This window comes from Parasteatoda tepidariorum, chromosome 3 (genome assembly GCF_982258835.1).
Source record: "Parasteatoda tepidariorum strain Cologne lab strain chromosome 3, Ptep-v5.0, whole genome shotgun sequence".
NCBI lineage: Eukaryota > Metazoa > Arthropoda > Arachnida > Araneae > Theridiidae > Parasteatoda > Parasteatoda tepidariorum.
The window spans coordinates 98417290-98431716 of NC_141757.1; the positions used below are offsets into that span (position 1 = coordinate 98417290).

Sequence of the window (14427 nt, forward strand, 5' to 3'; positions counted from 1 at the left end):
AATTACATATGATAACAATACAGTGAAATAACTAAAAGGCTCCCTTTAGAGAAACGAGCCGGGAGAAACAGGTATTTTTTTAAACTCTGTTAACGAAAAACCTGGTTTTATGCATTTGCGCAAGAAATTACTTTTTTTTCCTCCAGCGATTTGTTTATTGTGTATGCAAATTATTTTGGTATCTGTTGTTTTAGAGTTTAAATGATTTTATAAACATAATTAAAATAAGTACTGATAGGCAAAATAAAAAGTAAGTATTTTCAAATAAATTATGTACAATTAAAGTTGAGAAGGTAGTTTTTGCAAACTTATGACACATTTTGAGATTTGTCTTTAAAAAGGGACGCTAATACCGATTATAGGCTTAAATTGATAAAATCTCTTCTCAGAAATTAATTTCTAAAACTAAAGTTTAAAAAACACTTTACTTTTCTTAATCATTAGCACCGAAATTTTTATTCAAACCTTTATTGCTCCATTTTGTCATATTTGAAAGAAAAAAACAGAATTCATTTATTTATATTTTTAAATACTACATTTAAATCCTCTTTCCCTTAAGAGCATTAAATAATCTGACATTAAGATTTTTTTTAAATTTACTTATTCTAAAAAAAGAAAATAACGATAGATTTTCATTATTTTAATTTACTTAAGTAACTTAAGTTAAAGGATTATAAATTAAGATCTTTATGTGTATAAAATATTTAGCGCAGCTAAATGTCTTAAATTTCGGACTTTGTTTATAAAAGATTTCAGAGTTTTAACAAGACTTAACTATAAAAAGTTTTTTTTCTTTTTTTATATTAAAAAAAAAGTCTACAACGTTTCTCATTATTATCTGAAGAATTAAGTTACCTAAATTAGGTATTTAAAATATTATCTTGTGCGGATTATTACAATAGAGGGATTAAAAAATCGATATTTAACCTTAGATTTATGAAAAATAAACGGAGTTTTTTTTTATGGAGGGCTGTGACATAGGTTTTATGTGCTTATAAATGCGGCCCGTTCGCTAATAATTGATTTGTTTATATTGTCGTGTGTGTACGCAATCATTTAATGCTACTATAAAAGCTGGTGGTAACTAAATGCTAGATAAAATCAGGTTTACATGTGAGTTGGACCATTCAAATGTTTTTCAGAGTCTTTTAAAGAAGAACCTCCATTAATGTATCCTTTCATAATCCTACAAAAGAAGTTTTCAGCAAAGTTTCCTAGTCTTTAAAGTTTGACAATCAATTTTCAATAATGAAATAGAATGAGACATTGCAGGTACCTTGTAATTGTCCAATGTCTTGGTCTATTAGACATTTCTTCATACAATTAAATTTTTGAGAATGCGCCCTATCCTTTAAATTCTGCCTATCAAATTTTAATAATTGCTTAAGAAGATACATTCTATCTAGGTATAGTTTGTCTACTGTAAGAGCTCCTCCCCCCACTGCAAAGTCTGAGGCCGTCTGCTGCTATGGAAACAATAATAGCTCATTTCAGGAAGGGTAGCTTCTCTTCACTCTAGGGCGAGACCGAAGAAAAATATTTCTTTTCTCTTGCCAACCCGAGCCGAAACCTGTCCTAAACAGTGACCCCACACCCCTACTTGAAATAGTTATACCACGTTACCATAGTCACCGCCACAGGTTCAGACGAATGGCAAGGGAGTTCTTACATTGGGCAAACTATACCTCGCCCAATGCCGATGTGTGGCTTTTTGCGAACCTACCGAAGTGTAGGTATATATTGGGAAGCAAGAACGCTCCTCGAGCAATGATTTCATCTTCTGTTCTTCATTCTATTATTCCTTTTGCCCCCAGCCATTAGAAACGAAAAGTCTTATCTAATGTCTAATTAGACTTCCATGTTTTTGATTAAGTATTCGGTTGTTTTAATAACTTTTGTTTGATAACCTTTGCAGAACTAAAAAAAAAGAATGCGTTATTTGTTTGCATAGTTCTAAACATAAAAGTTAAAAGATTTTTATGAAAAAGAATATTGAATGTATGTTTCTCAGAAAGTCCAGGGGGCAAAAAACATTTTTAAGAAACCGAACACTTGTAGAAGTATTATCCGTCAGAATTTTGTTTTTTGCTACTAAAGGCAGTCTTAGCAACTTCTACGAAACGAATTTGAACGAAACGAATTGTTTTAATAACTTTTGTTTGATAACCTTTGCAGAACTAAAAAACGAATGTGTTATTTTTTTACATAGTTCTAATCATAAAAGGTAAAAGATTTTTATGAAAAAGAATATTGAATGTTTGTTTCTCAGAAAGTCCAAGGGACAAAAAACACTTTTAAGTAACCGAGCACTTGTGGAAGTATTAGCCGTGAGAATTTTGTTTTTTGCCACTAAAAGCAGTCTTAGCAACTTCCACGAAACGAATTCGAACGTGAGAGAAATAAAATCGGCAATCACGCAACTATACATCAGCGTTTTAAAGTAACAAATTTTTATAATCGCGTCACGTGCAATTTATTCCATCCAAATACATCGAGCAAACATCTCTCTTTAGCAGACGATAATAGAAGAGTAAAAATTGATTGATGTAACAAGGCTTGTCTGGTAGCACAAAAGCGTAAAAAAACCAACTCCTTCTCTTGAAAACCTTCCAGATTTAGTGGCTTGATAGTTTGGGGAAAAAAATATTAATGTTTTCTATACTAGGGACAGATTTATTCCAAACGTGTTTCACTTGCGCTGTAGAAAGCTGATGAGGCATCGGGATGTGAAGAAGCTTAGGGCAGCGAATATAAAATGGAACTTTTTCTTATCAGTACTTATCAATATGAACAAAGCTGGACAGGTAGAAAGAGAACAAAATCTACAGGCTTCCACCAAGCCCTTTTTTTCCCTGGATTCATTATTCTGAATATTTCAATTTTTTTTTCTTTTTGCATTGGGACATTGCTGGAGTTTATTATTTTTATCATACTGCATCCAGTTCGTATAGATTGCTAGAGAATGAAGTGTCTAGTGTCGCTAATAATTGAAAATAAATACTGCGGACGCCTTTTTGTGTTATTCAAATGAACTACAAGTTCTACAGATGAATAAACAGATACGAATTAAAACTTAACAAACATTTATTAATTCTAAAGCAATCAAAATTTAGTGATATTTACAAAACCTAACTAATTCGAACACTAAATAAATAACTCAAAAACATTTCAAGTAGGTTGCCAACATAAAAACCAAAGTGAAACAATAAAAATTAAATGAAAGTAGTAGTAGCTGTCAGAGTCACGTGACACCAACTATAAAAACATATTACAATCTCTAACATACTCCCACCTTGCAAAGTTAGGCTTATTGAACTTTGCAACCAAAATCTTACGAATGTTGGAACTTTAAGCTAACTAGAGCTAAAATAAAAAAGGAATGTTCATAAGTCCAACCGAAAAGGAATTTTGATGATTCTTCCCGACTTAGTTTTAGGAAAATAATTCACCTCTAAAGCTTCATTGTTTTCTACAAAATTGTCAGTCTTCCTAGCAGCTTTTAAGACCTCAATATCAGTTTTGGTAGACACTTCTAATGGGTAAAGCCTTTGAAATGGACGGATCCTTTCCCCCTTACTGGTCCTCAGTTTTGCAACTCTAGGAATACCATCTTTACCAGGAAAAATTTCTAAAATAACTCCAAGTGGCCAATCGATACGACGGACATTGTCATGTCCTATTAACACAACATCACCAACGTCTAAAACGTTATTTCTTCTTACCCCTTTGTGGACTAAAAGAGCAAGGTATTCATTTCTGAATCTTTGTCTGAGATTTTCACGTAGCTTCTGTAAATACTTTATTCGTTTTATGAGGCAAGATCGGTCTACATTATCTAGATCTGGTGTTTCGTTGTTACCGCCACCGTGAATAAACATTTCGGGTGTCAACGGTACTAATTCATTTGGATTATCTTGTATGTCAGTGAGTGGCCTTGAATTTATTACTGACTCACAGTCACACAATATTGTGTAGAGTTCTTCGTAATCTATGGTAGATTTCCCTAGAACTCGACGTAGCAGTTCTTTGAGCATTCTGACCATTCGCTCCCACCACCCACCCCACCATGCTGCGGTAGGTGGAATAAATTTCCAAGTGATTCTCTGAGCGGTTGAGTATGCGGCTATCTTGTCCCAATCTAATGCTTTCAATGCTCTGCTGGCTCCCACAAAGTTTGTGCCGTTGTCGGAATAAAGGATTGAAATCCGGCCTCGTCTGGCAATGAATCGTCTGAGGGCTTGGATATAAGCATCTGTAGTGAGTGATTGTACCAGTTCAAAATGGACCGCTCGGTAAACGGCGCACGTAAATAAAACGATCCAAGCTTTTCCTTTTGACTTCAAGTAGAGAGGACCAGCATAATCTACACCACTTACCTCGAAGACTTTTGTCAAGGTAACTCTTTCTCTAGGCAGCGGAGCGAAGGGAACTTCAACTGGTTTAGATTTGAAACGCTTGCATGTCACACATTTAGAAATGATTTCTTTTACTAACTTTTTAGCCTTAAGAATCCAAAACTTCTCCCTAAGTCTGACAAGTACGATAGAAGAACCAGCATGCATTGACTTTTCATGCTCTTCTCGTATTAACTTCATAACGAAACTATTACCAGGTAAAAGAATGGGAAATTTAAAATCTTCTGTTTCATCACTATTTACAAGTTTAGTTCTTATTCGCAGTAATCCCTTTTCATCTCTAAATGCTTGCATTTTGTTAAGAAACTTCTCATCTTGAAACGCTTTTAATTGCATGGATTTGAGAATGTGAGTTTCTGCTTCTTTGAATTCTTCATAGCTTAAGTTACCTTTTAAATTATTTTCATGTGATGTGTTATGTATGAAACGAAGAATCCATGACATCACTCTGATGTTTCTACTGTAAGAGGAAAAATGATCGCTCCATATTTCTGTAACTTCAATATTTACAATTGAAGATACGATCGTTCTTCTTTTTTCTCTAATCACTTCTTCTTCATTGACATTTTCCTCTGAGTCGTTAGTTGGCCATTCACGGGATGGAAGATACAACCAACTGGGACCATCCCACCATTTTGACTGGCACAATTGTTTAGCTGAACAACCTCTACTTGGCCGATCCGCGGGATTCAAGGATCCAGGTATATGTCTCCATGCTTGAACTGGTGTCAGTTTCCTAATTTCTTGAACACGGTTCTGCACGAATACACCCCACGTTTCTTCTCTTTTCAACCAAGCTAACACTGTGGTGGAGTCTGTCCAAAAATATACATCGTCGGTTTTAAACTCCTTTCGGACCTCAATGGAAAGACGAGCAGATATAGTGGCACCAAGAAGTTCTAATCTTGCAATTGTTGTCTCTTTCTTCCCACAAGGGGCAATTCTTGTTTTACTTTGTACCAGCTGTACATAAACATTAGTCCCATAACAAACTCGCAGAAAGGCTACTGCCGAATAGGCATATTTACTCGCATCACAAAAAAAATGAAGGGAAATATTTCCTTTATCGCAGTGCAACCATCTTGCCACCTTTACATTCTTCAGATATTCAAGCTCATTTAACCATTTTAGAAATTCTTCGCTCGTTATTAGATCAACTTCAGCATCCCAACCAATTTTAGACTTCCACAAATTTTGTAGCAAGAGTTTTGGACGCATCATCACTGGACTGGTTATCCCTATGGGATCAAAAACTCTGTATGAAGCTGATAAAATATTTCGCTTTGTGATCACTTCGATCTTTGTTTCATTAACATCAGGAATATTTATGGAAAGAGTATCACTTTGTCTATTCCACTTCATTCCCAGAATGTTGGTCTCACTAGAATTAGATTCTGATGGGTTAGTAGACTCCCACCCTCGTAAATCAAATTGTCTTTCAGCCATAATATTAGTAGCAACTTCTATGAATTGTTTCAACTCTGATTCAGTTTTCACGCTTGTGAGGCAATTATCTACATAAAAACTGCATATTAGTTCCTGTATAATCTCTTTAGGGTATTTTTCATTCCCTCCCATTGCTTCCTCTAGTTTATTATTCAAATGGTATTGAATAGTAGCCCCAAGCAAAAGCGGACTACAGGAAACGCCAAACACAACTCTTCGATGACGAAAATGTTTCAACTGTCCATCTTCTCCATACCATAAGAATCGTAAGAAATTTCTATCATTTTCATAAAGACTTATTTGCAAAAAAGCCTTACGTATATCAGCTGTTACACCAAATTTATATCTTCGAAATTTATTTATCATTAAGGGAATTACTTCTATCAAATTTAACCCTTTTTCTACACAATCATTTAAACTAGGAACTCCTTTTCTCTTAGAAGAAGCATTGAACACGGGCCTGATTTTAGTTGTGCTGCTCTCCTTTATCACAGGTCGATGAGGTAAGTAGTGACAAGGTATTCCCATGTCTTCTTTTGGAACCTCTTCAATTATTTCCTCTTTCTCCCAGTCCTTGAACACTTCGCCATAGGCATCATACAATTTGTCGGTTTTCAACTTGCGTGTTGTCATTTGCAATCTCTTTAACGCCAAATCATAATTATCTGGCAAAGGCAAATGCCCATCAATCCATGGCAGACTAACTATAAAACGGCCGTCTCCTTCAACTTTCACTGTATTTAAGAAATGTTCCATTGAGGCTTCTTGCATTTCCTCTCTAGACTTTTGTTCTGAAGGATCTTTTATTCCTAAAGAATCTAATCTCCACAGCTCAGAAATATCCATTTCTTTTACTAAAAGTGAAGTAACCAACATTGCGTTGCTTGACGGTAAATCATATTCAGGTGCTTTCCCTGTTAAAGTTCATCCCAATAGTGTCTCTATTGCTACTAATCCACTTGCCAAAACTCTTCGTTTTCCTGTCATAAGTTTTCCTATTACGTCAGCTCCAAGCAGAATTTGAACTGGTTGTGACTCATTTCCGACGTCTGACAACTTTATATTAATTTCTTCAAGCTCTTTTAACCAGGGTCCAAAGCTAACAGGCGTTATAGTATCTAATATAGTACATATATAGTATAGTATAGTACAAATAGATGCTTGATCTAAAGCTTCCATGTTACAAGTCAAGTTATTCTCTGGATTCCTTAATCTAATTCTATAACACGTGTGTTCAAATTCATCTGATTTATGACCACCAAACAAAGAGTGTATGAGAGTTTCTTTTCTCAAGGGAACATATTCCATCTTTTCAGCCAAATTTTTTAAAATATATGTTCTTTGTGATCCAGAATCTAAAACTGCTCTCACCACAATTTCTTTTCTATCAGATATCAGTTTTAGTTTCATAGTTTGAAGGAACACTTTCGGACCGTACGTGATGTTGGACATGTTTATTTCAGAACTTTCACTTTTCTGCCCAGATTTATCGGGTTCCCGATTTTTTGCAGCTAAAGAATCACACATTAGTACCACATGTCTTTTACCGCATATGACACATTTTATGAAAGCTTTGCACTTACGAACTGGATGTCCTTGCATTAAACAGGCAAAACAACATTGATTTTCTCTTACTATGTTCTCTCTTTCAGCTAAAGTCATATTTCGAGCGGAAAAGCAATCTGAACTTTTATGTTTCCCAGAACAAAACACACACACTTTCTTCAAATCTTTTACATCTGTAGTCAATAGATTTGCCGCTGTTGGAAATCTTTTTGTTGGCAAATCTCTTGCTTTCTTTTTAAAGGGTTGGCGTTTTTCATCAGATCCCAAGCCAAAACCTGACATGGCCAAATTAATTCTTTCTTCACCTTCCGTTTCTGCCTTCAGAAAAGCCATGATGTTTGTTAATCGCTCTTTGGCGTCAACTGAAGCAACGCGCGAAGAACTTCGGTTCCAGGCTTTTAGAAACTCTTCTTGGAAACAAGATTCTACCATAGGGAATAGTATTGAAGCGCATTTCTCGGTCGTAACACCTAACGTTTCTAAAGCTCTAAGATATGACTCTAGTTTGTCATAAAGGGACGTCATGGATATTTTTTCATGCTTTTGAACGGAAACTATGAGCTTCAACAATTCCCTAACATAAACTTCGACCAAAAGGTCATCCTTGCCAAATCTGGCTTTGAGGCTTTCAACTGCTTTGGTATAGTTTGCAGCGGTTGGCGGAAAGCTTTCTACAACTTCTCTAGCTCTAGACCCAACAGTTGTTGCTTGAATCAGGTATTGAAATTTGTTTTCAGGGGCAATTTCTGTATCGTTATTAATTTGTTCAAATTGTCCCCAAAATGGTAGCCAATCTTTTAAATCTCCACTAAATTGCCTAAGTTCTAATTTTGGCAAATTAAACTGCTTTCTGGCACTGGCACTAATAATATTTGGCGGAGACTCACCGGTTCTTTGCGATGTAGCTTGAATTCTCGCCAACTCCAGTTCATGTTTTCTTATACTTTCTCTCTCTTCATATTCTCTTTGTTTTTCTTCATATTCTCTTTGTTTCTCTTCATATTCCTCCTTTTTTCGTCGATCATTGACAGTAGCTACCAATACACTTGTTACAAAATCTGGATCAGCTAAATATTCTTTACTTTTCAAAATGATCGTTTTCAAATCCGCTACAGTAGCTTTTTGAGGTAATACTTCGCCAATTTCTTGGGCAACAATAATAAGATCTTCCTTTTTAAATCCTTTTGATGCTAAAAACATTTTTCAAATCAGAAATAGCGTATCAACCGTCCTGTCGCGGACGCCACAAATGTCGCTAATAATTGAAAATAAATACTGCGGACGCCTTTTTGTGTTATTCAAATGAACTACAAGTTCTACAGATGAATAAACAGATACGAATTAAAACTTAACAAACATTTATTAATTCTAAAGCAATCAAAATTTAGTGATATTTACAAAACCTAACTAATTCGAACACTAAATAAATAACTCAAAAACATTTCAAGTAGGTTGCCAACATAAAAACCAAAGTGAAACAATAAAAATTAAATGAAAGTAGTAGTAGCTGTCAGAGTCACGTGACACCAACTATAAAAACATATTACAATCTCTAACATCTAGTATGCTTGGAAATAAATTATCATATGGTTTTTCACAAAACCATTTTTAGGTCAAAATCATGCAAATTAAAGAAGGTTTTAAAGTATTTCATGGAGGAGATAGACGAGAAATTTCTGCAATTCCAATTACTACGCATTAAAAACAATGAATCTGGAAGTAAATAAGGAATTGTAAAAAACTAAAACACTTTGATGTCCCAAAGTTAAACCTTTCTCTTCATTTTTGGTAAAAATTTCTAACTTTTTTTTAAATGTAATTTATTCAAGTCACTCATTTAAGTTTAAATGATTATTAAAAAATGCCACGTGATACATTTCTGTGTGAAAATAAATTAATAACTCATCGTAGGGGTCTTTTATTAAGGAAAGGAGTCAATATAATGTCTGTTTAATATAATGATAATTCTACAAACTTTTACTGAAGTTCGTTACAATTGTAGGTACTGAACTTTGTTCTCAAAGAAGATAGAAGGAAAAAATTAACGATCAATTCTTCAAATTTTGAGAAGCTTAATTATAAATGTTACAAAGGCCCCAACAATAGAAAAAGATTCAGAAAATATACTAATATATAACGGAAAGAAATTTAAGGTTTGTTGATAAGGAATCTATGTATTTATTTTTAAAAATTTTCAAGCATTAGTTAATTTTTTTAGTCTAAAAATGGCGCTTTTAATTGAGAAAAACTATAAAACAATGTTTTTCTCATAACCACTATTTGCAGCAATAGCGTGATGCAGTGTTAGAACAAAATTATAAGGCATCCGTGCAAATATGTGAGTTAAATATTTTGGCAAGCAACAGAATTTTTCTTTAAAAATTGCTTTTTAAACAGCAGCTCTATTTGTTGACAAACTTTGCAAATAAAGTTCAAACTTACGATAGTAAAAATTCTAGTTTTCTAAGCAGAACTGAGCAAATCGTGCATTTGTATTTCATTAAATTGATTTTTTTTCAAATTGTTGGCATTTTCTGAGACATAATGTACTGAGTTGTACTAATTTCATCAATTAAGTTTCACAAAAAAAAAAAAAAATTTCAATAATTGTTACATATCTTAAAAAATTAAATTCAGAATATAAATCATTACGAAAATCAATAACATAAAGAGCGAGTAAACTGTATTTAAAAGTTACAACCTCTTGAATCAGATAACTGTTATCTTCCCACAAACCTTTCAAATAAGCCGAGACATTCTAGCGCCTATTAGAGTTACGAGCTTACGCGTATCAAATTAAATTTTAAAACAGGGAGATAAGTTTTAAGAAAGCAAAGGGGTGTTCATGCTGAGGTTTGCCTGCTGATGCAAAATACATTCTGTTCTCAACTCATTAAGATGCTCGACTAACCTTCATGTTTAAGATCACTAATTACTTTCTGATGATGCTTACTTCGGCAAAGATTTTTGGTCTTTGAAAACTCTTTGAATAAATCAGAGAGTAATCGATACCCGATTCAGTGTCATTATGTGACCTAAAACAGGTTAATTACTAGATATTCGATAGGAAAATTACTGATATTTTAGCAAGATCGTTTCTCTCAGACACATTATCATGATACATTTCTCGATTAATTTATTTCTACGAATCAGATTCCTAAATTTAGATTGCCTCATTTTAAATGCTTCATATTTTGGTGTTTTATTTAACCTACAAACATTTCCGCGAACCATTAATTTTAACTCCAAAACTGAAATGATTGTACTGTTAAGAGATTCATATTTGATTCATATTGATTCATATTGATTATTTGATTCATATTGATTATTTGATTCATATTGATTATTTGATTCATATTGTTTATTTGATTCACATTTTTCATATTGATTATTTGATTCATATTGTTTGTTTGATTCATATTGATTTGATTCATACTGTTTATTTGATTCATATTGATTATTTGATTCATATTGAAGGACATATTCACGAATTGTAATTTTACCGTAAAATTCAAAAGGTTGTATTTGAAAAACCTTATGATTTGTTGTTTTAATTCATCTAGATACATTTCCATGAAAAGTTTTACCGTAAAATTCAAATCTTTTAATCTTAAAACTTCATATTTTATTATTATAATTAATTCAGATATGTTTTAATGAATCATCATTTGAACTGTAAATTAAAATTCATCCTATTATTAAGACTTTGAATAATAAAAGCTTCATGTTTTAATTTATTTATACACATTTCCGCGAATCACAATATTGACCGTAAAATTCAAATCACTTTACTTTAAAAGCTTCATATTTTATTACTTTAGTTCATTCAAATTTGTTTTCATGAATCATCATTTCAAACGTAAATTTCAAATAGCGTTTTTTTTAAAGCTCCATATTTCGTTATTTTAATTCATTCAAATATGTTTCCATGAATTTCAACCGCAAATAAAAAAATTTCGTATCATAAAAGCTTCATATTTTGCTGTTTTAATTTATCCAGACACATTTCTGTTTTTTAAGTTTCATATTTTATTATTTTAATTCATTCAAATTTGTTTTCATGAATTAGCATTTCAACTGTAAATTAAGAATAGTTTCATTATAAAAGTTTCATATTATATTGTTTTCATTTATCTAGATACGTTTCTATGAATCATAAATTTAACCGTAAAGCCTAAAATGCCTTATTAATAAAACCTTCATGTTTTATTTAAATATATAAATGTCATAAGTATTTATTTTTCACGAATCACAATTTTAAAATATAAATTCGGATCACTTTATCACATATGTTTCATATTTTATTACAGATCAAAAACATTTTTGTAGATGTCATCTAGATTCTAGACGTATTTATTTTCAGAAATCTTTATTCAATTGCACAACCTAACTTTGTGTTAATATAAAATTTTCATTTTTTATTGTTACAATTTATTTATTTTTAATAATTATAATTTCAACCGTAAACTCAAAATTATCTCATTTTAAAAGAGTCATATTGTTTTATTTTGTTTAGATATAAGAAACATGGGTTTTGTACTTAAAATAACAAATTGCATAACTAAAGATATACATAATTATTTTATTGTGCTCTTAAACTTTGCTCGCCTTTGGAATAAATATTTCATTTCAGTTTTAAAAGTACAACTTTATTTAATAAAAGCTTATTTCCCTTCATCATTAAGTTAACGATTATACACTAATTTTTTAAAAATATGATTATAAAACACTAAATGTACACTAAGTAGTAAATTAACTACCAAAGGAAGCTAAATATTTGTTGTGAATCATAAGAAAGTGCTAAAAATAGCAATAAACTACTAATTCAGAAAATATTACAGTTATTTGAGTTGTGTTAATTGGCAGTTAGAAACGTTATTGTTAAAGTAGAACGTATTTAAAATCTTAACGCAACCTCATTTATCTAAATATTTGCATAACAACGCCAATACTTGAACCTTTAACATTTAATTTATATGTAAATAAGGCTCAGAATTAACTATCTTATTATCTCAGTTAATTTATTTCCAAAAATTATTCTAAAACGACGTTTAAAATCCGTTTTGGAGCATAAAAATTGAGAGAATTACGCCAAATGATTGTCAATAGCGCAGACTTGTTCCTAAAAATACTTCTGCCAATTATGATGCGTTCCTCTTTCATCTAAAGAGCAAACTAATCTCAAAAGCTTTTATTTACAGATACGAAACTCCGCAAAAGGATCAACAATAAGTACAAGATCAAGGTATTAGCAGATGGTAAGAAGTTAAGGGTCGCAAAGAAGTTACTAATTAGAAAGGAAATCGTACATTCATGCATCAGACTAATTATTATAAATAGGAGAGATGTTGTATTGATCAATTTGTTTCTGAGTTACTTTATTTTAGTCTTAATAAGAAATCCTCTTTTTAGAATTTTAAATGTTTATAATATTCTACACAAAAAAGTTTATTTTGTTATTTAAAAATTTTTCCTGTTGCGAAGATTGTAATAATAATAATGTATTTATATCGCAAATTTCAAGTTTTGTCATAATTAGTAAACATTCAATGCATCTTAAAACTACAGACCGTGAAATAGAATTTCTTTAGGAAAAATTAAAATAGTAAATAAAGTCTTTATAACAAACTACGTATTAATAAAAAAAAAATCGTCATCTTATCATCTTAGATAAGAAGTAAATTTTTTTTCGAGCGTCAAAAAAGACGTTCATTCTTAAAACAACACATGAAGATGATAGCAAAATGAGATAGAGATAAATAAGACAAAATACGTCTACTCAGTTTCACTGAGCCACAATGACTCAGGGGGTCCCTAGTTCCTCTCCTAATGATGGGTCCTTGGTTCGAATCTCGGTGGTATCTAGTTTATATGAATTTTGCTCTCAGCCCGTACCGACTACAGTGCTAATGTAAATTATTCAAAATTGTAGACATTATCTTTTTGCCTTTGGGTGAACTCTGGGTGGTTTTCATTGTTTTCTTCTCAGTGTAACGCAAATGCGGGTTAGTTCCATCAAAAAGTAGTCTAGGAAGGCTAGTTTGTCCCAATGCTTGATCCAGGAGTTCTCTTGTCTTCTAGTTTGGCTCCAGAGTTGTAAAATGATAGTCGTAAAGTCATCATTGAATTGGTTTTTTAACGCAGGTTATAGTATAATAATAATGCATATTATTAATACTTAGTTTCACCGGAAATCTTTTTGACAAACAAAAACATAAGTAGACAAAAGTATTTGATGAAGTTAAGAAACTACAAAATGACGAGCTAGGGTTACATTGGCCGCGACTAACTAAGGATTATGCAATTTATACACAATATAAAAAATTACATTTTATTGCTAATAATAATATAAAATAGCTTGTAAATCAACTGTTCAAAACCACTTTTCTTGCTCGTGTCCCAAACAATTTTACATAACCGTCTTTTTAACCATTTTACACGTTCGTCCCCATTACCATATGAGACTAAAATTACGTCTTGGATTTAATCTATCAACATTTGGATTTTACTAACCACAAAATAGGTCTGGATTTAACCTTCGCCTTTTTAAGAAGAACAGAATATAATTTCTGAAGCAATCGGTAGCTGATCCAACAGCAGAAAAGTTTGACACAAATTTTCATTGACTTAAGTAAGAGACTTCCGTTATTTACTTAACATCAGACCCGTCAGTTTAAAATTAGAAAGGTGTAGTCTCTTTATTCATCGACGCAGATAACAATAACAGTGACGAAAGCGACTGTTTAGTTACAGCGTCATGGCAGCAATAAAAAAGTAACAACCCACAAGTGGATTATTTAGTTGATTTACAATGATTCCTAATGGAATTCAGTTTTCTAATTTTTTTTAAAAAATTTCTAGGGAGCGTTATGCGGGATATTAGTTGAGTTTCTTATAAAGATTAATTATAGTTGTTAATTGTTGACTAACTTTCGTTGTCTTGTAATTAATTTTTCTTCAGTGAAGCAATTACACCTTAATTTAAGCAAATTACAGTGAA

At 32.1% G+C, this 14427-nt stretch overlaps 3 protein-coding genes across 3 annotated transcripts in view; all 3 read right to left on the minus strand.

Annotated features, from left to right (window-relative positions):
- The window catches only part of LOC107444936 (5-hydroxytryptamine receptor 1D-like), a 280715-nt gene that overhangs the window by 93018 nt on the left and 173270 nt on the right, over nucleotides 1-14427 (minus strand). The gene's annotated exons all lie outside the window — the stretch shown is intronic.
- On the minus strand, nucleotides 3384-6737 carry LOC107442848 (uncharacterized). The gene has a single exon (XM_016056507.3). It carries the CDS (start codon nucleotides 6735-6737, stop codon nucleotides 3384-3386), a length of 3354 nt encoding a protein of 1117 aa, XP_015911993.3.
- On the minus strand, nucleotides 6786-8627 carry LOC147814096 (uncharacterized). The gene has a single exon (XM_087160200.1). It carries the CDS (start codon nucleotides 8625-8627, stop codon nucleotides 6786-6788), a length of 1842 nt encoding a protein of 613 aa, XP_087016326.1.